This window comes from Chlorocebus sabaeus, chromosome 11, assembly GCF_047675955.1.
Source record: "Chlorocebus sabaeus isolate Y175 chromosome 11, mChlSab1.0.hap1, whole genome shotgun sequence".
Taxonomy (NCBI): domain Eukaryota; kingdom Metazoa; phylum Chordata; class Mammalia; order Primates; family Cercopithecidae; genus Chlorocebus; species Chlorocebus sabaeus.
The window spans coordinates 30,337,064-30,360,321 of record NC_132914.1 but is presented as its reverse complement, the minus strand read 5'-3'; the positions used below and the strand labels follow the sequence as shown (position 1 = coordinate 30,360,321).

The 23,258-nt window shown below is 40.0% G+C and overlaps 1 protein-coding gene across 9 annotated transcripts in view; it reads left to right on the top strand.

The window, feature by feature from the left end:
* The window catches only part of TMTC1 (transmembrane O-mannosyltransferase targeting cadherins 1), a 286,191-nt gene that overhangs the window by 201,750 nt on the left and 61,183 nt on the right, over nt 1-23,258 (top strand). For all 9 annotated transcript variants that reach the window (XM_007968065.3, XM_007968064.3, XM_073020588.1 and 6 more), the window contains one exon: nt 9,247-9,360. In XM_007968065.3, the coding sequence (XP_007966256.2) occupies nt 9,247-9,360 (114 nt within the window). The remainder of the gene's footprint in view (nt 1-9,246; nt 9,361-23,258) is intronic.

Genomic DNA, 23,258 nt, shown 5'->3' with positions numbered 1-23,258 from the left:
GAATAGCTGTGTGATCTTAGGCAAGTTACTTAACCACTCTGTGCCCTAGTGTCTTCATCTTACAATGTAAAATACTAATGTTTATCTCCTGAGTATAGTGTAAGAATAAAATAGTATGTGAAAGATGCACAGGACAGTTTCTGGCATGTGGGAAATGCTGTGTAAGGTTTTCAGATTGTTACTGTGCAGTGGGTTCTAGGATGAGAGAGAGAGAAAATGTGCATACAGGACCTGGGAATCTGCATGGGAGGCAACACATGAACATATTTCATTATAATGCAGTGTTAAACCCAGAACACTATATAAGTACAGGTGGGTGGGTAGGTGACTAAGACCAATTCAGGCCATCAAGAATCATGCTCTTGTAGGTCTGAGCTGAGTATTAAAAGAGGAGAAAACCCTAAATTAGCCATAATGGCCCAAAACACAAGCCGGCCGAGTTGAGTAAGAAAAATTTACAATAATTCCAGGGATGGTGATGCCCTTGGCAGAGACTCCATCTTCCCCTCTGTTCCAGACAATAAACCCATAGACCATTCCTAAAACATATGGCCTCACCGAGGCCTCTCTAATTATGTGGGATGGTTTTGCCTGGCCTTTCCATGAGCAATCTTACAGAGTATCTTAAGATAGAACTTTGTGTTGAGAAAATACAAATTTTTGGTCAAGCTCCAGCCTTTCCAGCGGAGGCCTCCTTTTACACAAAAGATCCCACCGTGTGATGTATTTTTAGGAGATACAGATGCGGGGTTCCTGCACAATTTATTTTATTTTATTTTATTTTATTTATTCATTGATTTATTTTTAAGACAAAGTCTCATTCTGTCACCCAGGCTGGAGTGTAGTGGCGTGATCATGGCTCACTGCAGCCTTGACCTCCCAGACTCAAGCCATCTTCTCACCTCAGCCTACCGAGGAGATGGGACTATCGGTGTGTGCTACCTCACCTGGTTAATTTTTTTTTATATTTTGTAGAGAACAGTTATCACTGTGTTGCCCAGGCTGGTCTCTACTCCTTGGCCTCCCTAAGTGCTGGGTTACAGACGTGGGCCAATGTGCCTGGCCAAAACTTTTTCTATCAGCAAGAACCTTACACACAAAAAGCACAAGAACCCAGCACTTGTGTCTTATCAGAGGTGTGCACAGGGTAAATTGTCTAAGCTGAAATAGCCTTTACAGAAGCCAAGATTTGAACCCAAATCTGGTATAAAAATCAAAAGATACATAAACTTTGCCATGCCTATATTTTACATTGTGTTTTAACCTAAGCTAGCTCAAGTATAAGCAGAGAGAAAAAGATTTATGATCATAGCTGCAAGGCATATTTTCTTTAATTATTACAGTAAGAAGCTGTTCTATGTGCTGAACTGGTAGGTAGATCACCGCATAGCTCTGGTTGGGCCTAGTGACAGCCCAGAACCCTACATTTGTTTGGAGTATATAAATATAATAACATAATTTGATTAGATTAAACCCTCTTCCCTCTCCTAATCTTCAAAATACCTGGAAAGGGACAAACATATCTCCTTTTGCATCCAGCTCAGGGTCTCTCTAAATCCCATTCCTGAACTGTTTCAGTGATCCACAGACCAGCAATTAACATTTATGGCCTAGATCATCTTCCTACTCTGTAGGAAAAACAGTAGTTCTCTTTCCCCTTCTCTGAATTGCTGAGGCAGAGAATTTAGAATACCTCCCAGGGAAAAGAATATAAACCAGGTACTGACAGATTCTTTTGTAAAGGTCAGATAGCAAATATTTTAAGCTTTGTGGGTCATACAGCCTCTTTTGCAACTATTTAACTCTGATGTTGTCTTGGGGAAAAGACTAAAGACAAAATGTAAACACATGGACACACTCGTGGCCCACAGGCTGTGGTTTTGCTTGCCAATCATATAAACAATGTGATAGTGACATTCTAATGTTACTTTGGTCTTGTGGTACTGATTTTGTTAAGCATCAACTGTTGATCAACTTCACGATTGATTCTGACCATTTACTGGCCTTGGCTGAAATTTCTGCTCAATGATTTATTGGGTCTGTAACCTTACAAAAAGGTCTTCATCTCTCTGAGCTTCAATTTCCTCATCTGTAATATGGGAGGCAGAGTAATACTACCTATTTGACAAGTTACAGCAAGGACTAAAGGAAATGATCCGTGGAAACTGGTGCTTAGCCCAGCACCTGATTTAAAGTAAGCATTCCATAAGTACTGTCCATCCTGTGTGTGGCGTTATAAAATCTCAGGTCAAGGCAGGGGTCAGAATTGAGGAGAGTCACAAATTCTTCTTCCTTTCCTTTTTGCTAACCTCTGACTGAATACTACGAATATTTTTTTCATGTTTGTTTTGTAATTAGGAATTTGGGAATGGTCCTCCTGACCTATTGTTCAATGATGCCAACAAAACAAACTGATGTTCTAAAACCTTGGAGATACACCTGATTAAAGTAGCCTTTTTTGTTATTTATCAAGTTTTCCACAATAAAAGGTGTGAGGGAGATATGTGAAATGCATGAATTTAAAATCCTGAGTTGAAAGGGAGATGTTTACTTATAATCACTCTCGTAATTATTAACGGGGTTTTGGGTTCAGTCATATAATTTATGAATATTATATTTGTGGAATAAATATGGGTATAGCTGGATGTTTCCATGATAATAACTGGAAGTATGAAATTGAAGCATCAAAAAAGCAAACAGGGAGACAATATATTCCTGGAGGGAAGAGTGACCTGGCCAGTTAAGTTCCGGGGAAAGTGTTGCCTTTGGCTTGTTGTTTATTTTCCTTTTTTTCACAAACTGTTCATTTTGAAATGAGAGCCTAGAAAAACATAGCAGAAAAATATCACAGAGAGAACATAAAGGTCAAAACCAACAATGGGAAAAAACAGTGTGTTCTTAGGATTTTAGTGACTCCACCCACTTCTGCTTGCCTGTTAGGAACATTATTACTTCCTCTTGCCATTATGAAACAATGCCCTGATCTCAGCAAGGACCACGTTTCCACAGGCCCAATTGTCTATTCCTCGGGTGGGGCATAAGTTAGAATTACTGTGCTAATCACACAGAGAAAAGGATCAATTTCAATAAATATGTCAGTTGTATTCATTGCTATAATCACAGTTGCCTTCAAAACTTACCGCTACCATGCGCTATTTAGTTCTAGATAGAAAAAGTCAGGAATTTTCCTTAATAGAAATTTGATTATTAATGCCATTACTAATACGCTTACTTGGCTAAATGTAATGCCAATATGACTGAATTTATGTTGGATACTATCATTCAAAAAATTATATTAAAATTCTAGCTACCTGTCATACATTTTAGTTACTTTTTAACATTCAAATAAGGAGATTTTATAAACCATAAAGATATCATAAATGAAAGATAGTGTTAGTATTTTAGCACCCACCTCCGAAAAGAAGTATCCACAATCTATATAGGAAATGCCTTTGGTTGTCGTAGAAATGCAATACTGTCACTTATGACTGGACCACTGATCCTCTCTAAGGCTTGGCTCTCTCTTGTGTAAAATGAGAGGAAGACAAAGAAAATGAAATGGTCACCAGGGATCCTTTGGGTCCTCCTATTCTGTGTAGTGCGAGGATTGTGATTCCGTGTACCATAGGAGTGACAAGTTCTCATTAGGCCATAAGGAGGATGTGTCCTTCTTGGCTACTGGATGCCTCTTAAAAGCAGAGGAAGGGACCTCATTCTAGTACACGAGAAGCATGAGTATTTTCCTTTGTCTGCAGCAGGTTTTGTTCAAAGAACAGGGCAAATGTAGTTCTTGCCTCATTTTAGACCCAAAGGAAGCCAGTTCAGACATATGGAACCCCATCAGCAATGTTTAAGTGAGTGAACACAGAGGAGCTCTTCATAAAGGGTAAAGCACAAGATAGATGCTGATCTCTTTTTTCAGCAAAACCTGGAGTTGGTTCCCCTGACAGTTTAATACATTGCGCTTCACTAGATAGGCTAAAAAAAAAAAAAAAAACCTTTAGCAACTGTACATTTAAAAATATACAACCTTCAGGCTATCTTATCAACCTCAGCTGGTGCCAACATTGGGCATTGATGGTACTCCTTAGATACTCTCCATGCAGCCAGAATTTCATCAACACCATCTATGATATTATTTATCCTTCTTTTCAGACAGGGAATAAAATAGAGGAAAAGTAAAAGGAAGCAACCCTCTTTATTCCATGTTCTTTCTTTTTCCTTTTTTTAATTGTATAAAATTATGGTGTACAACCTGTTTTGATATGCATATCCAGTGAAATGATTACTGCAGGTAAGCAATTTAACATATCCATTATCTCCTATAGTTACCTGTTTTTTCTTTTTGGTATTAATAGTAAGAGGACCTAAAATCTACTCTCTTTGCAGATTTAAAATATACAATACCATATTCTTAGCTATAGCCCTCTTTTTGTACATGAGATCTCTAGACTTAGTCGTCTACATAACTGCAAATTTGTACCCTTGGACCTGTATCTCCTCATTTCCTCTCCTCGCCACACCTACTAACCATTATTCTGTTCTCATTTTCTATGTGTTCAATTTCGCTTATTAAGATTTCACATACAAGTAAGATCATGCAGTATTTTTCTTTCTGCATCTGGCTTTACTTAGCACAGTGTCCCTCAGGTTCACTTCTATTGTTGCAAATGGCAGTATCTCTTTTTTAAGGCTGAATAATATTTCACTGTATGTATATACCACAAATTCTGTATCCATTCTGAGTGTCCGTAGACACTCAGGTTGTTTCCCTATCTTGGCTCTTGTGAATAAGGGGAAAGCTCCTTGACATTGGCCTCGGCTATGATTTTTTTGATGCAACACTAAGAACTCAGGAAGCTAAAGCACAAATACACAAATGGGACTCCATCAAACTAATAAACTTCCACACAGCAAAGGAAACAAGCAAAAAAGTGAAAAGACAACCTGTGGATTGGGATGAAATATTTGCAAACTGTATATCCAATAAGGGGTTAATATCCAAAATATGTAAGCAACCCATACAGCTAAATTGCAAAACAAACCCCACAACTAATCTGATTAAACTGGGCAAAGGACCTGAATGACATCTTTGAAAAGAAGACAAGCAAATGGTCAACGAGTATACGAAAAGGTTCTCAGCATCACTAATCATCAGGGAAACGCAGATCAAAATCACAATGACATATTACCCCACACCTGTTACGATGGCTGTTATCAAAAACACAAGAGATAACAAGTGTTAGGATGGATGTTGAAAGAAGAGAACCTTGGTACATTGTTGGTGAGAATGGAAATTGGTGCAGCCATTTGTAAAACAATAGGGAGGGTCCTCAAGAAATTAAAAATAGAATTACCATGTGACCCAGCAATCTTTCCTCTGGGTATTTACCCAAAGGAAATGAAATAGGTATCTCAAAGAGATATCTGCACTCCCATGTTCACTGTGGTACATTTTAAATCTCTGAAGCAGCTGTAAATGTGGGGTCTGCTGCTTTCAGATGGTCTGTTTCTTTTGACTGTTCTCTAGTTTCACAGGTGCCCATCAGATCCCTCCTCTGGAGAGGTCCTCAAGCTCCCGGACAGTGGATTTTAGTGGGGCAGTCTTTGCTTGGTCCTCAGAGGCTGTTATTTCAATAAAAGCTCAACAAAAGTTGAGGTAGGGGTGGTGCCCATATAAAACGAGGAAGTATGCTCTAACATACTTCTCCAACAGGCTTCAACACATTATATGGAATTTTCCCATTAATCTGACCTTTAAATTAAAAATTAAATGTAAATATGTAAACATTTAAAAAATTAAATGTAAATATGTACTGATTAAAGTACAACTGCCCAGAAACTAGGTTCTCATCTCGAAGTCCTTTCTCTCTCTCATCAGTTGTCTTCCTGTCTCATTTAATGCAAATAAGTTGCAGGAATTTTTTTTCCAAATAGCCTTCAAACCCTCTGTCTGTATTTTATCATTCCCCCAACCACTTTCCTTCAGGCGAAGGAACAGAAACTCCAGAACCAAACTCCTCAGGTCTGAGTCCCATCCCTGCCACTTGCCAGCTGTGTGATCTTGTGGACATTGTTTCTGAAGCAGCTACAAAGGACAAAACAACCGCTTCCTGCTCCCACCCCTCCTCGTATCATCTTCAAATCGTTGATATCACCCCAGGCAGATGGGCCCCAACGTAGACAAGCACCAGGCAGAAAGTAAACCCTATAGGCTCAGTCACTCAGTGGCATCTGGACAGCCTTACTCTTGCTGCTGGGCCTCCCTCATGATTAAGAACTTGGGCTTTGGCGATTGATATGGACTGAATGTTTGCATCCCTGCAAATTTGTATACTGAAGCTGTAACCTCCAGTTTCACTGTATCTGGATATAGGGCGTCTGAGGAAGTGATGAGGGTTAAATGTGGTCACACAGGTGAGGCCCTAATCCAGGAGGGGTGATGCCCATATACAACAAGGAAGAGGCACCAGAGCTTTCTCTGTGTGTGCACACACCGAGGAAGGCCATCTGGGTCATAGATAGAGTGTGACCATCTGTGAGACAGGAGGAGAACCCTCATCAGAAACTGAATCAGCCCTAACTTTGATCTTGAACTTCTAGCCTCCAGAATTGTGAGAAATAAATGTCTGTTGTTTAAGCCACCCAGTCTATGGGTTTTGTGTTTGTGATGGCAGCCTGAGCAGGCCAGTACAGTGACCATTTAAACAAGGTTTTTAATGTCTTTGAGAAAAGCCTCATTTTCTTATCTGTAGAATAATTACACCTGCATTTAAAAAAAAAAAAAAAAAAACTGGCCCAGGCTTGGTATAGGGAAAGGTTAATTTCCAGCAAAACTTATTGGTAGGGAGGCCAGTCTATAGTGATCCTTTTTGTAATGATTTATTTTGGTAGACAATCTCAATTTTTTTTTTTTTTTTTTTTTTGAGTCGGAGTCTCGCTCTGCTGCCCAGGCTGGAGTGCAGTGGCCGGATCTCAGCTCACTGCAAGCTCCGCCTCCCGGGTTCACGCCATTCTCCTGCCTCAGCCTCCCGAGTAGCTGGGACCACAGGCGCCCGCCACCGCGCCCGGCTAGTTTTTTTTTGTAGTTTTAGTAGAGGCGGGGTTTCACTGTGTTCGCCAGGATGGTCTCGATCTCCTGACCTCGTGATACACCTGTCTCGGCCTCCCAAAGTGCTGGGATTACAGGCTTGAGCCGACAATCTCAATTTAAACAAAAAAAAAAAAAGAAGAAGACGAAGAAAAAAGAAATCTATAAGTGAATTAATGATTGGAGGAAGGGAAAAACTGAATCGACATGAACATGCAGGGCTGTTCTCCAGAGAATCAACCATCACCTTGTCCTGCCACCTGCCACCTCTGCTTCCTGGATATCTCCTGAATCCTTCTGTTTCCTCCCTATGGCCCCTGCTGAAATTCTGACTATTCTCTTTCTCTCATCTTCTCTCTGCTCCACTCCTATCCCCTGCCTTTCCCCTTCCTCCCTTTCCCTCTCCTCTCCTCTCTGAGGTTCCTCAGCAGCCCCAGAGGAGGTCTCCATGCACTGCAGCCAGAAGACTGCTAAGTTCTTCTCATTTGCTACCCTGTCCCTCACTTCTCTGTTGGAGACTCTGCACTGATGCTCTGCTGCTCTTCAGATAACTCCCCAGAAGTCTCCTGTGCGACTCACAGGGCCTATTAGACTCTCTCCACTCTAGGACTTAGCATGATCCAGCCACTCTGAATTTCTTCCAGTCCCCCAGAAGCCCCAGGCTCTGTTTTCTTGGGGGCCTCCATGTAGGACATCCTGCTGCCTTTTCCTCCAGAGGCTAATTTCATTTCTTCTTATCCGTAAAGTCTCAGCTTCACCTTCACTGCCTTCTGGAAGCCTCATCTGATCCCATTCGGGGATAAGCATGCTGTGCTTCCTTGATACCCTGCTCACCTATTGTTACATGTCATTTTGTAATCCCCTCTTCCTACTTCTTCACCCTCATAAGCTCCCTGAGGGCTGGGACTCTAACCATATTGTATCCCTGGCACCTGGCACAGTGTGTGGTACTGAAGAGACTCTATGTAGATGATAAACAACTGTACCATTTACTTCAGCTTAGAGAAATGCTTGCAAACTGATTTCCTCAAACCATCTCACTTCTGGAATTTACCCTTTTTAATGATTCTGCTTGGGCCTACATTAACTTTTGCCTTTTTTCCACCACTTTCGTTCCTGCAGATTATATGAGGGCCTGGCATGTCATAATTATCTCGAATAAGCCTGACTTTATCACCCTCCGTTGTTGAGTAACTAAGGACCTTTCTGAGTCCCCACGCACACTCCAGATCTGGAATGTGTTTTCCTTTCAATACAGCACCCCTGAGAACTGTGCTGTACCAAGGAGGAAGCGATGACCTTGTAGATGGGAGGGGAGCTAGAGACAGTATCACACTAACCAGTTGCATGGGTTTCCACATTGAAGGAACAAGAATGGTGAGAAAGAATAAAGAGAAAGAAGAGAGAGAATAGAGGACACTGCATGTTACATCTCATGTTTTGTGGAGCAGGTTGTTGTTATGAGCTATTCTCATTTTATGAAAATCATTCAATCTTTGTTTTCCTCCGGTTCTTTATTGTGCATTCAGAGGTCACTTAGGGTATTTCATCAAGTCTCCATGAAAAAGAAACCTGCTCCAGAGACAGATGCAAAAGGAAGAAAGGGCTGGCCCAATGCTGCAATTCTCCCTAGAAGGAAAAGCATTTGTAATCAGCCTCGGCAGGGCCCGTCTGTGCAGCAGCCCCAGTGTGGGTGCATCTGCCCCTGCACCACAAATTAGGAAAGCGAGATTGGTCTGTTAATTGCAAAGCTGTGTGTGTCCCATGTTGTACAGTGTGCTCTCAGGTATACCATTGGACCCTCTTATACTCCCCAAGAAAAGCCTCAGGAAGAGCGACAGAGCCTTACCCAGGCTCCAGCTGTGTCTCTGGCACAACAAAGGCCCTATGTTTATAGGCTAAGGGCGTTTTGTTCATACACAGTTAGCATGCTTGTTCAGCTATACGTAACACTATACTGCCTCCATTGTTTTCTATAGAAAACAACATTTAGTAATTATATAATTCATAAATTTTGGAAGCCTCGTTTTAGGCTACAATGCCTTGTTTTAGAATACAATGGACATTTCAAATGCAGGTTCGTGAAACTGAGTAAAACATAAAGGAATCTGACAATGATATTCTTTGTTGCTTTTTAAAAAATTTATTCATTTTAGGTCTGGAGTTCAAACTCTGCCCCACAATGCCAAGGTTCACTACAACTATGCCAATTTCCTGAAGGACCAAGGTCGGAACAAGGAAGCGATCTACCACTACAGAACAGCTCTCAAGTAAGCACCATACAGGGAGGGTGTTGGCCTTCGTGCTTTAAAGACCGTTGTTTATTTCACTTGGCCCTCCCAGTATATGGAGGGGGAGTTTGTTTCTCTTGACAGTAAACTGATCCTTGGAGGTGGGGTAGCTCTTGGACTCTGAGTCTTTTGGCTCAGTGTTCAAGTCTGCTCTTAATGCAATAACTCTACCTTGCATCTAAGTCTTGGTGTTTTCTTGTAAAACTTTTCATTGCTATACATTACACAATGAACTGACAGTTGAATATATACATGCTAACAAGAGTTGGTTGTCAAAAACACACTGGTAAGTTTTTATGGTATTTATTGCAATGAATTTTAATGGTATGCATATAGAAAGCCCTAGACATCCCATGCCTGAAAGTATTTCCATGAAGACATTTGAGTATAGAAATTAAATGCCCTGAAAGTTGTGTTAAACAGAAAGGAAATGATAAGACAGTTGATTACCGTATTGGGGATACGTTAGTTTTGTGTGTGTGTGTGTGTGTGTGTGTGTGTGTGTGTGTGTGTATGTGTGTATTAACATTCTCCTTTTAGTCCTCCAATGGAAGAAAAAATACTAAATATATCCTTAGATATGGCTTCAGAAGAAACTAAAAATTTAAGTTCTGCCTTACTAGCAGCAATCTGCTAGTATCAGAAGCGGAAGTACCCAACTAGCCAGTCGGAAGTACCCAATCAGCCAGTTATAGTTGCCTGGCAAGCTCCAATTATAGGCAAAATAAAGCAAGGTTAATCCTCTCTTTTATTAAATATTATGATGCTCACAGAAGCCTTTGAAGATGTTTTCATGCCTCTACAGATTGACTGCCTACATTTGGTTGAATTTTCTGATGGTTTCACTTTGGGATATACTTAAAGTACATCTACCAACCAAATCATGCATTTCACTGAAGTGTCTACTTGGATTGTCTCAAGGCTTATTTTGACAGTGTCATTGTTACATTTACACAAGCATATTGCTTGTCAATCAAAATCTTTTAGACTTTAGGACCTGTTACTTAATATTTAACATGACAAATATGGCAGAAGTTGGTTTTGTTTGTGTGTGTGTGTGTGTGTGTGTTTTGTGTGTATGTGTGTGTTTTTTTTTAGACAGAGTCTTGCTCTGTCACTTAGGCGGGAGTGCAGTGGCATGATCTTGGCTCACCGAAACCTCCACCTCCCACGTTCAAGTGATTCTCCTGCCTCAGCATCCCAAGTAGCTGGGATTACCGACATGCACCATCACGGTCAGCTAATTTTTGTATTTTTATTAGAGACCAGGTTTCACCATGTTGACCAGGCTGGCCTCGAACTCCTGACCTCAAGTGATCCACTCACCTCAACCTCCTAAGGTGCTGAGATTACAGGTGTGAGTCTCCAAACCCAGCCTAATATGGCAGAAGTTTTAAACCATACATATCAAGTTTGCTATCAATTATTTTCCCAAATATTACAAGAAATATAAGTTCCAGAGGAATAACTGTATCAAAGCTTTTAGTTGAAGAAGTTTTTTATTACAGAATAGAAGGTCATTTTTAAGATTTAATCAATAATTCTATTCTTTCATCGGAAGACAGTTTCCAAAATGTTCGTAATGCTTATCTCTGGGGGGGTGAGATTGTAGATTAATTTTTTCCTTTATAATTTCTTGTGTGTTCCAGGTGTTCCACAATGATTATTCCTTTTGCAATGAGGAAATGTCATTTTTTAAAAGGCATATTCCTTCAAGGTTACATTAAAGTATATTTTGGCTTTAATAATTAATATTTATCAATTTTAGATGGCATTCTTGAAGGGAGGAAAAGGGCAGTAAGTTTGCCTGAAACTTACATGGTTGATAGGAAGTGTATCAGTATCTTTTTAATTGGTTTTGTTATAACAGACTATTTTCTTTCAAGTTCAAAAAGAAAAATAAGGCAGACCCTCAGGCACAGCTTAGAGCAAAAGTATAAATTAAACAAAATTCTCTGGCAGTTGATTTTGTAGAATTGTAGTAGCTAGTTGGGTACTTCCGTTTCTTTGCTGTGAAACAATATAAATAAATGTTTGCTTCAACAACTGTGCTTCTGGAAGAAATATGTCCCTTGAGACATGGGGAAAAATGATTAAAGCTATAAATATATTACATATAGTAATTAGTGAAACAGTTTATGCTATCAAACTGGATTCAAAATACTTCTGGTTAAAAATATCATTTTTGTGTGGATACCTCTGTGGTGAATTTTCAACGGTTGTGGGTATTTTTGTTGTTGTTGTTGTTTTTAAGAAATAGATTGTCACTCTTTGTGTTAGAGGGAAAAGGAAAATACCAGAGCTATTCATCATTTTGATGATTATTTATCCTTGGTGACTGGAAGATTGCCCTTATTTTGATGTTGCGATTTCTTTGTGGAAGTTGCTGAGACAGGGATTCCTCTCCCTCCCAGCTGCTCCACCTCTACTTCAACTTTAGAGTATCTGATGTTTTTCATATTTGCACACAGCAGGAAAGAGGTGATTAGGGAAATGCAAGGTTAAAGGCGCTATTATCTGAAATCAATTCTAGCAATTATCCATTAGTGTTGTAATGACTGAATAGATCTCAAAGGCAATGGTGAAATTAATCATAAGGGTTGTACCTATACCAGTCTCCTTTTGGCTGGCTTACAATGCTGAAAATAGCACTATAATAAGTTAGTAATTATGTATGACATGAATATTCTGTTTCTTTTAATTTTTTTAATTTTTTGAATAATGCAGAAGTACCACTGACTTCTCCTTCCTCTTTACCTCATTTATAATATTTCTGTAGTATAAGGGAAATCTCCCTTGGAAAATATTGCATCTAAGGTCATGTATTCAGTTTAAGATTCAAATCATCAAAGAAAAATGTCAAAACCCTTTTCTTAAATCCTCAACAAACACCAAGTGTTAGCTTTGCTTTGCTGTGAGGGCAGTTCTCACATTTATAACTCCTACAGTAATATAAAGCTTGGGATTATCTATGTTGGAGATTCAGAAAACCACTGGCAGATCTGCCATAGGCCTCCAGAGGTCTCTGACCATTCAGTTACCCTGAAGAAGGTTTCTAACATTCTACCTTGTGTGATGGGAGTAGAAAGTCCAGAGACCACGCAACAAGTCACCCCTTCCTACACTAAACTCCCAAGAAATGCCTCAGCTAATAAGCCCCGAAAGAGAAATAGTGATTCTCCTTGAATAAAGGCAAGATATTAATGTGTACTTGGCCACGTGTGTGCTTTGTCAAATAGCTTAAAAAGTCGGTTAAAAATAGAGAATCATAAAACAAATTAAGCAAACTCTTGAGTATTTTGTTTAACACCGAAATTTCAAATGTACATCCATTCACCAATCTTCTGATATCAAATCAAATTCTTCTCTTTGAGTAAGAATCTTCTAATTAGAATCTGCAAAAGCCACCTCCTAATTCGTTGCTATGAGTCTCAGTTTTGATATTTAAAATTGGAAGAAAAATTTAAAGAGATTTGCAACATAATTTGAGTAGACTGAGATTTTTCTAATTTTTCTCTTCCAGTCTTTCACAATTATTTCACATCTAATTCAACAGTGATTTTTTGAACATCTTTCCTTTTTGAGCATTTTCAAAGCATTTACTTATTTTCCCTAGAAATAATTCCTTTTCACACTTAAATTTTATCAGTTTGCAAGACCAGGCTCTTTTCTCCTGGTGTAACTAAATTTTGTATTGTGCTTTTAATGCTCCTATACAAAAGAAATCTTCACTCACTATTTAGTTGCCTAACACATGGGAAGGGATAGAACTAAAATCTTTCTGAATAGAATGTTTAATGCATAACATAGAGACTTGTTATGAGACTTGCCTATTGATATAATTCTTTGTATTCCCTCCCGTATGGATCACAGGAACTTTATAAGGACATTGCATTAGACTGCAATACGTGTATGTAGAAAAATAAAGTAATAAAGGATTGAGTACTGAAGAGACACCATATCATTAGAGTCTAAAGAAATCTACCCATGTCTAATTAACCAATGTTTGCTGATACCTTGAGTATATCAGTAAGATTATATTATATAATTAATATATTATAATTATTATAATTCCTTTTAATAATGCGGTTTATAAAACTATTTTCTGTCATGTTCAAACAGAAAAAAATAAAGCAGACCCTAAGGCATAGCTTGGGGTGAAGTCTGAACATGTTTAAAAAATCAGGAGTCAATGAGTATTTTAAAAAGTCCCTCACACAGCCTATTTTAGGTGAACATTTAAGATAACTCTCTCGTGACCACAGGTGGACTTGGATACCAGCTGCCATGTATTTCTGGAAGGAATTAAAATTTCAATTACCATTTGTTAGCCAGGTTTAACAAGTGGAGATGTGTTCTTCAGCTGATGTGGTATTTTCAGGTATAGAAGCTCAAATATGCTTTCCAATATCACAAGTAGACACAAAATTATGTTTGTTGCTTCTTGTTGACGAAATTACATTCTCACTATATATATGCTGTGTTAATTAAATCTGGCAGTTTTATTCATAAGCTCAGGAAATTAAACATTATTTCATTTAGAAAAAAAGTCACATTGTGGCCATACTTATGAACTGAATTTCAAAATGAAATCTCCATAATTTATTTTCAGAGAAGTTTCACTTTCTCTGGCTATCTTAGGTCACTTTTTCATCTTAAGAACTCTCTTATATATGGGTCTCCAGAAAACAGAATCCAAGGCAAAGATTTGCAAGCAGGAAGTTTATTAAAGAGCACCCTCAGGAACATCAGGGGAGCAGGAGAGAGATGTTGAGGAGGACGCAGTTCCAACAGAGGCCTCGGCTGATCCCATGGGGAGCTCTGGAACTAGGATGTCCCCTTAGAGATGTCATGAATGGAGGCAAGAGATTTACCTTTAAGCCCCCATTTCAACCAATCGCTGTATCCAGGACGGGAGTGTAGCCTTGGGAAGGCAACTCCCCAAGGCTGAAAGCAATGCCCAGAGAGGAGCTGGACTCTGAGCTGCCAGCAGCCAACACTCCTAGCAGCCAGGAGAATATGCACTTCAGCCTCGATGGGGAACTTTACACCAGCTCTGGTTTCTTGTATAAGTAAATATGGCAGGTTTAGCAAAATAGGGTTGAGATTTTCTGTTAAAAATGAGAATAGCGATGCTGCCTACCTCATAGGGTTGGGGGATTACCAGATAATTCATATAAAAGACTTAAGCAATATCCTTAAGCAATGAGAGCAATGACACCCTCAGTAAATGTGACTAACACACAGAATCCAACCACCTCCTTCCCCCTCCACTGTCCCACCACCTGTCACCTGGACTGCAGCAATATGCTCCTAATTGGTGTTGTGGTTTTCACCTTTGCCCTTTTTCCCTTCAGTCTGTTCTCAATAGAGCAGCCTCAGGGATCTTCCCAGCACTTTGGGAGGTCGAGATGGGTGGATCACATGAGGTCAGGAGTTCAAGACCAGCCCCGCTGGAGCCCCACTCACAGCAATCTGGAGCTCAGAAGGCTCCAGTTACCCCACCTCACTCACAGGGAAAGTGGGAGGCCCTGCAGCAGCCTCCATGCTCGCCCTGCACCACCTGCCGCCTTACTTCCATGACCCATCTCCTGCTCCTCTTCTTGCTTACTCGGCCCCAGCCACACTGGGCTACAGGCACATGCATGCCAGCCACGTCACCTTCCTGTTTCAGGGGTTCTGCGTTCTGCTCTCTTCTCCCAGAACCCTTTCCCACTTACCTCAATGGCTGCCTCCCTCACACCCTTCAGCACTCCTCATATGTGTCATCGGCTTCGCCATCAGGCCTCCCCGGGCCACCCCAATGAAGACCGCAAATACCACCAGCATCCCCTGTTCCCCCTCTTAGTTTCATTTTTCTCCATTTGTCGCCCTCTGCTATACTCACCTATCATTTTGTTAATTGTCTGTGTCCCTCCTCTACCCAGTAAACTGCATGAAAGCAGAAATCTTTGTCCTTATCTCCAGCATGGAGGAGAGTGCCAGGAACACGGCACTGAGTAAATATTTGTTGAATGGAACAATGCTACATATAAACTTCTTTATACTGTGGTTTTTTGTGTTTGTTTTTTGAGACAGAGTCTCGCTCCTGTTGCCTAGGCTGGAGTGCAGTGGTGCGATCTCAGCTCACTGCAGCCTCTGCCTCCTGGGTACAAGTGATTCTCCTGCCTCAGCCTCCCAAGTAACTGGAATTACAGGCACCTGCCACCGTACCTGGCTAATTTTTGAATTTTTAGTAGAGACAGGGTTTCACCATGTTGGCCAGGCTGGTCTTGAACTCCTGACTTCATGTAATCCACCTATCTCGACCTCCCAAAGTACTGGAGTTATAGGCGTGAGCCACTCCACCCAGACTTATACTGTGTTTTTAAAGTATGTGAATTACCTAGAATGTTTTAAAAGGTAACTGAGGTATAATGTAAAACCTGAACGCCATCAACAGCAGAAGATCCTAAATTACTTCTATCTTTTCCTCTTCCTGGATGCTAGATTGGCAAGGGGTAGACTTGTGATGGATAATTTCATGTCAGCTTGGATGGGCCATGATACCCAGATATTTGGTAAAACATTATTCTAGATGTTCCTACAAAGGTACTTCTTGGATGAGATTAACATTTAAATAAGTAGACTTTGAGTAAAGCAGATTAACCTCCAGAATGTGGGTGGGCCTCATCCATCCTGTTGAAGGACTTAACAGAAAAAGACAGGCTTCCCTGGAAGGAGAGGAAATCCTGCCCACAGACTGCCTTCTGGATTCTAACTGCAGTTCTTCCCTGGGCCCCCAGCCTGCCAGCCTGCTCTGCAGATTTTGGACTTGCCAGCCTCCACAATCATGAGAGCCAGTTCCTTAAGAAAAGTGTCTCCCTAAATATACACATCCTGTTGCTTCTGTTTCTGTGGAGAACCCTAATTCAGATTTTCCTCTTTTACTGCCCTGCTGGTTTTTCACCCCTAAGGCTGATCTGTTCTTTTCTGCTCGCGGTTCCATGATTTCCAATTTCTCAGAGCTTATTTATAATCCTCTGTTTAAATCCTTTGCTTCCTTCCCTTCACCTGGCACTTTCCCATTAATATTTAAGTATTCTCGAGTTGCTCCTACCATCAAACAAACAAACCAGTGGCTCTGCATCTCTTGTTTCCCTCCTCCTGCCATTCATCTGTGTGCTTCCTTATCTCCTTCCTGCCTTTCAAGTGTCAAAATTTCCCAGAAAGTTGCAATGTCTTCCTCATTTTCTCTCATTACTCACTCAACTACATTCTGGCATCAGCTCCCTCCCCACCTTTGAAACTGCTCTCCCCAAGGTCACCAGCTGCCTCCATGCAGATAAATCCAATGGACCATGCTTGGGCATCAAATTACCTAACTCTCAGTAGCATTTGACTTTGATGACCACTCCCTCCTCCTTAAAGTAATTCTTTTTTAGCATCTGTGACACCATGCTGTCTTGCTTTTTTCTGTTCTTTCTTTAGACTGTGCTGCCTCCACCAACCTTTAATGGAAGAGTTCTCAGGAACCTTTACTCCTTCCCTACACCTTGTTCTCTTCTCAATCTTTGCTTTCTAAGGGGTTTCTTCAGTCCCACAGTCTTCAGTTAGCATCTTGTATATGCTAGTTGACCCTCAAATCTGTGACTTTACCTAGTTGGACATTTTTACGAATTGCCCTCTGCACCTCAAACTCAACTGGTCATCTTCTACCCAAAACCTGCTCCTTGTCCTTTATTTTCTTCCTTTCCATTCTCTGCTTCAGCCAGAATAAAATCCTTTCAGTTTCTCAAGTTCTGTTTGGTTTTGCTTTCTCTCCTTGGAACCCTTTCTTTCCTCTTCCTGCTCTTACCCCTCCCTTGCGCTCCCAGACCCCTTTATTGCTGCCCCTCCCAGTAAAGCATCATGTCTCCTGGAAAAACCCTGGTGAATGTCTCGGGCACCTCTCATTTGCCCTCCTCCTGTATGCTGCTGTCAGCTCCTGCTCAGCTTTACTGCTCTGTCTGCTCTCCTTACAGAGCATTAGAGTCCATTGGTTTTCCTGTCTCTCTTCTACCAAAGGGCACTCTTGAGGGCAAGGACAGCTTTCTCTTTACTGCTCTGTGCCCTTAGCAAACAACCTGGCACATTGTACGTGCTTAATATGTGCTTGTGAAAAGAAAGGCTGGATAAACATAATGCATAAAATCTCTATCACAGTTCTCTTAGAGTCGGAGAACAACTCCATAAGGACAAACAGTGTTTCTCAATGACAGAGCTCTTGATATTTTGCAGAACAACTTTTCTTTATGCAGAACTGTCCTATGCGTTGCAAGATGTTTCACAGCCCTAGCTCCTGCCCATTATATATCAGGAGTAATACCCAGTTCCTGTGGTGGATATTGAAAATGTGCCCACTCTCCTCCCCACTCCTCTTGATCTCCTTACTTGGCAGTTATTAATTAGGAATACGAACATACTTTTCCTACATACACCATTGCCTCTTCTCTGAGATAATCCATCAACCAGAGTGCACTAATGCCAGGAAGTGTTAGTGGAACAAGGATCCCAGGTGCACATTGATCTGTCACACAGGAACGACACAGGATTTTGAATGTCCTTATAACCTTGGATATAGCTTTTTCAATTACACGTGTCTGGAATTCCATTTGGTCTCGAGCATATTGGAAAAACTTGAAGAAAATTGCTCTGGTGCCTATGGGGATCATTTGCTTCAGATGATGAAGGATTGACAGGCTTTGGAGGGAGTGCTTGACAAAGAACATTCCCACATTCTTAAAATGGAGAGGGTTACTTGCCTTTCACATCTGAGAACTCTCGGTATAGGAGAAACAGAGGGACACAGAATGACTTAAGTATTCACTAGGTTAGCGATGAAGAAATTAATGGATGTAATTTTGACTGATGGGAGCAAGTTGAAAGCTATCAGCAACAGTGAAGAGAGTGATTTTTCCGAGGATGAAAAATCCATGTGAGGAAGGAGAACTGGCTGCTTCAGCCTGGCGTGGGTTCATCAGGGCTACAGAGGGAGCCAGTCAAACCACCCAGAGTCCTGCAGCTAACCCCAAAATATGAAATGTATGTAGTGTAACAGGTGTGATGATGGATAGTTTTATATCCACCATCTCATTTGTTCACATAGAAGCCCATTTATCCACAGAGAAGGTCAATATGTTATTAAGCTTACTTTTTTAGAGAAAGCAACTAAAGCACAGACATAAATTCAAAAGCACATAGCTGGAATACCTCTCATGGCTTCTGACTCCAAATCCAGTTATTTTTCCACTCCACCAAAGCAGTTTCCTATCTATCCTGCCACAAAAACCAAAGTTCACCCCAAGCCTCTGAGAAATTATGTTCACCATAATTATGTTCACCATTTAATTATGTTCACCATTTAATTATGTTCACCATTTAATTATGTTAATTATGTTCACCATTTCTATTTAAAGGAATAGAGAAATACTTAATTCAGTAAACTTCCCAACCTCTAGCAGTAAATTCTCAGGAATCAGGTTCAGCCATTTAAAATGATTCATTTCCTAAGGCACTCGAGAGCCATGGCTTTACTCTGCATAGTCTTGGAAAACTGACTGGGAGGAGCCCTTCTACATCACTATTGGAGGTCATCCATTGTGCAAGTTCAGATGATTTAGCTGGCCCCTCTTGAAGAGTGCGTCACATTTCCCTGAATTGCAGTTGGGGCTTTTCCCCAAGGCTATCTGTAATAGATCAGAAGGAGCACAGTGCAGGATGAAAGTGGTAAAACTTATTTGCTAGGTGTTAATGGCAATTTCAAACGATTAAACAAGCAGACTAATCAAATGATCAGTTTTACTCAAGTGCAATTTAGTAACATGACGACTTAAATTTTGCAACATAAAGGAACCATGCACTTAAAATATGCCACAGACTAATATGGTTGGAAATAATGCTGTCAACTCCTGAAATGAAGTTTATTTTGTATATTTTTCAGTCCAGTGGAATTCAGGTTTTATGCTGGAATGTTTTTCTCAGTCATGTTTTTCTTTTGGACTCCTATTTTCTCAACAGGAAATAGAAAATAAACATCTGACCTTTGCATAGTTAGCTTCAAGTAAATTAATGTGTGGTATGAAAATCGGACAAGTATACACACCCTGATTTATTTTCACACATCCTGATTTATTTTCAGGGTGTGTATACTCTGAAAGGAAATTGCAAGCTAGAGCACATCATTCAATATTATTTGAACAATGAAATGCCATATAAGGCACTCAGATAATGAAAAGTAAACAGCATTCTTAACTTTGGAATAGATTGTACAAAATTTAAAGTAAATAACTGACATAAAATTCAAAACTTGATTTTATTCACATACAGCTTATGTCTATGGATCTTTAGGCGAGGTTAAAGCTTAAGAAGGGTAAATCAGAAAGCACGTATGTAAATCTTACACACTTACTGAGTGTAGTTAATCCCAAATGGCTTTCCACAATACTGTGCTTTTCAGAGACACCGTGATTATTTTGTATGACAGAAGACAAATTTTTGCAGTGAAGATTCTGAGTAGCCAAACTTTCTGGGTATTGAGTTTATTTCACTTCTGCCCCTGAGAACTAGTTCCTATAAGAACATAGTTGAGTGATTTAGCCAAAGAAACAAGAAGATGAAAAGAATTATTCCAAATGAAGCTCTAATTTATTTGCTGAATGTTGAATGACAAATGAAGTTGAAAACAGATTTACAGGAGCCAGCTGCCTTCTTGATATTTAAGAACACAAGTGCTTCTGAGATGTCTTTTCTTTTCCTTTAAAAAATGGAGTTTCACTGTCTCCCAGGCTGGAGTGCAGTGATGCCACCATCGCGCCCTGTAGCCTCACACTCCTAGGCTCAAGTGACTGAGATGTATTTTTTTATAACCTATTATTTACTTAATTTCTCTGAGTTTCCCTTTCCTCAACTGTGAAATAAATAGTACAGTAATTCTACTTAAGCAGTTTTGAAGGGTAAATGAGACAATGTCTGAGGCAGCACTTTAAAAATGTAAAGTACCATTTACACATCCTAGGTCCTCTGGAACTCATTTTCTCTTGTTCCTGCCTTCTATTTTTTGCTTAGACAAGTGTTCCTTCCCAGGGACTTTCTCCTATTAACATGTTGACATTCATTCTTCAGAGATAAGATGAGAGTCCTTGACTGCCTACTCTATTAATTCTACTTAAGGAAATGTCACTAGATAAAAATTAAGAACCCCTAAAATGCTTAAATGGATATTGTTTATCCAGAAACTAAACTACCCAATACTTGAACACAAATTTTTCTTCAACTCATAGAACCACATCCCTATATGTACGTGTATTTTATTTTTATTTTTATTTTTATTTTTTATTTTTTTAGAGACAGGGTTTCGCCATGTTGCCCAGGCTGGTCTCAAACTCCTGAGTTCAAGTGATCTGCCAGCCTGGACCTCCCAAAGTGCTGGGATTACAGGCATGAGCCACCTCGCCCGGCCCCATACATTTCTTTTTTAGTGAGGAAATAATAAGCTTCTTTGTACCCCAGAACAATTGGACAATATAACTCATTTTCTCTATAATAAATTTTAAAAATTAAATAAAAATAATAATAAATAGCAAAAGAATTTTCATAAACAATTCAATGTTGAAGAATACTGTGAGAAAGAAAATCCAGTGAGTGCTCTTACAAAATCAGGCCTGAAAAAAATAGCCCTGAAAAATCACCACTGTTCCACTTCAGCAAATCTTTTCTTGAGGTTTTGTGGATGGGGAAGGGAATAACCACTATCAGGACATTTGTAAAACATACCTGTAGAAGTTAAAGTCAAGATGGACTTCATTTATTCTGACAATTGATGTAGCAACATAGACATCTCTTAAATTATTCATCTTTCCAATAGAAAATTCCCTTCCTGGAGAGATCAGGATTGAATTAGGCCCAAGTTAATTCAAACGCAAATTTATTTAAAAAGTAAACACAGAAAATAAATTTTGTCCTTGCATAGGTCTGCTGTAGAGTGTGTGGTTTAGGAAAATATTTACATCTGTATTTTTTTTTTTTTTTTTTAGATATGTTTTCTGACCTGGTTGTTAAGAATCCTTTTAATGAAATTCAGCTTGGTTTCATAAATAATGTAAAGCTTGCTTGTGATTAGGTGAGCCGCCTCAGATACCCAGAGAGAGAAAGCATATTAATACTGATGGCTAGCAAGCCGTTAGTATTGCCAGGAATAAGCAATAGCTACACATTTTCCAGGTGGAGGGCTTTGCTAGGTTATAGAGTCAGCGAGTCCCTGTAAATATCAGCAGTCTCCTTCCTTGAGGATTTGGGGCTCTTCCTCTTCCCTGACTGTAGTTGGTTCCCCCCCTGAGCATCACGTTTCTGTAGCTCCAAGTTGGTTCTTGGAGCACAAGGCATAGTAAAGGCCTTTTCTCTTATAGTGCTTCTGTTTCTCTTTACTTCTCTTCTTACTATTCACTTTTGTTTTTAAGAGTTCAGGGTGGACTTGAATTCTGTTTCTGATTTGAAGGAAACAAAAGAGAAAGAGAAAGCCATTTCTGTAGTCAGTGGCCTTTGGAATACATGATTGTTCATTTAAATGGCAGCGGGGTCATGAGTGAATATAAAATTCATGAAGTTGGGCTTAAAACTTACTGGAGATGACCAGCTGCTTGCAGAGCAAACAGGCACCTTACATGGGTGATCCCATGGTGGAAGGTCTTATTGAATGTAGCGTGTCCTTCCCTTTAGTGTTTTCACCTCAGAAGTTCATTTCAAGGGCTCAGAGCCTTAAAGAAATAAGAAAAAGAGAAAGTCTTAAAAAATTATCTCCTCTAAGAAAAAGGAAGTCACATGTCCAAGATATGCTTTCTGTTACTGCTTGTTGTAAAGGAAATAAGGAGTATGGAAATTGGCCTCATCACATGCACTGGACAACCCTTAAATCTTTTGATGGTTACAGTGCTTTGCTGAACATACAAAGCAAACAAAAAACCAAACCTTCTTTAGAAGAATTCGAGTCCTGGCTGTGATGTGCTCAGCAACCACTTCCAAAGTAAATCTTAGACACAGGCTTCGCGGGACACTTTTCTGGGCATAGAGTGAAGGAATAGGTACAGAAACATACTTCACCCTCATCATAGCCTCATATCTTCTAAAGACATCTCAGAGAGAGCACCAAGCGCTTGTCTCCCCAGGAACTGAAGTTGGATGTAATGGGGCCAGTATGAGAGACCCTTAAGTTGTCTGTGCTAATTAAATGCGATCAGAGAGAAGCAAACAACAGCGCATGTGCTGGGTCAGTGTGCTTTCTGCCAGACTTCCTCTAAAGATCTCTCTCCTAACAGCCTCCAAAGCTTCTTTGAATAATTAGAGCTTTCAGACTTTGGGAGGATGTAATATTCATTTGAATTGATTCTAGCCCTTGTCAGTCAAGAGGAACATTACAGAGTGCCTTCCTGGAAATATTAGTTCTGAGGGATGTTTATAGCTCCTCTGTAAGGGAGTAGGGAAGGGTCAAATAAACTTAAGAGACTCTGGGTAGAGCAAAGATTAAAAAGCTGTGCAACTTGTCTTCCCTGTCCTTTTAATAGGAACCTTTTCTGTTCCAGAATTAAACTGATCTTTTTAGAGGTACGGAAAAGGGAGCAAGCATGGCATTTTATTGTCACGGGGCTTGACAAGTACAGATCCTGTTTTTATTACTTGGGCATTATCTTGGCATTTCTACATTAAAAGCCAGCTCTACTGGCTTATTCAAAGTACTCTGGGTGACAAAGGTGGAACAAACCTACCAGACTGCTAACTATGTCCACTCTGAACATATCAAAAGCAATTAAATTATGGAGCTGTGTGGATTTGGCTTCTTTATGGTTTTGAGTTTAGGAAATAAA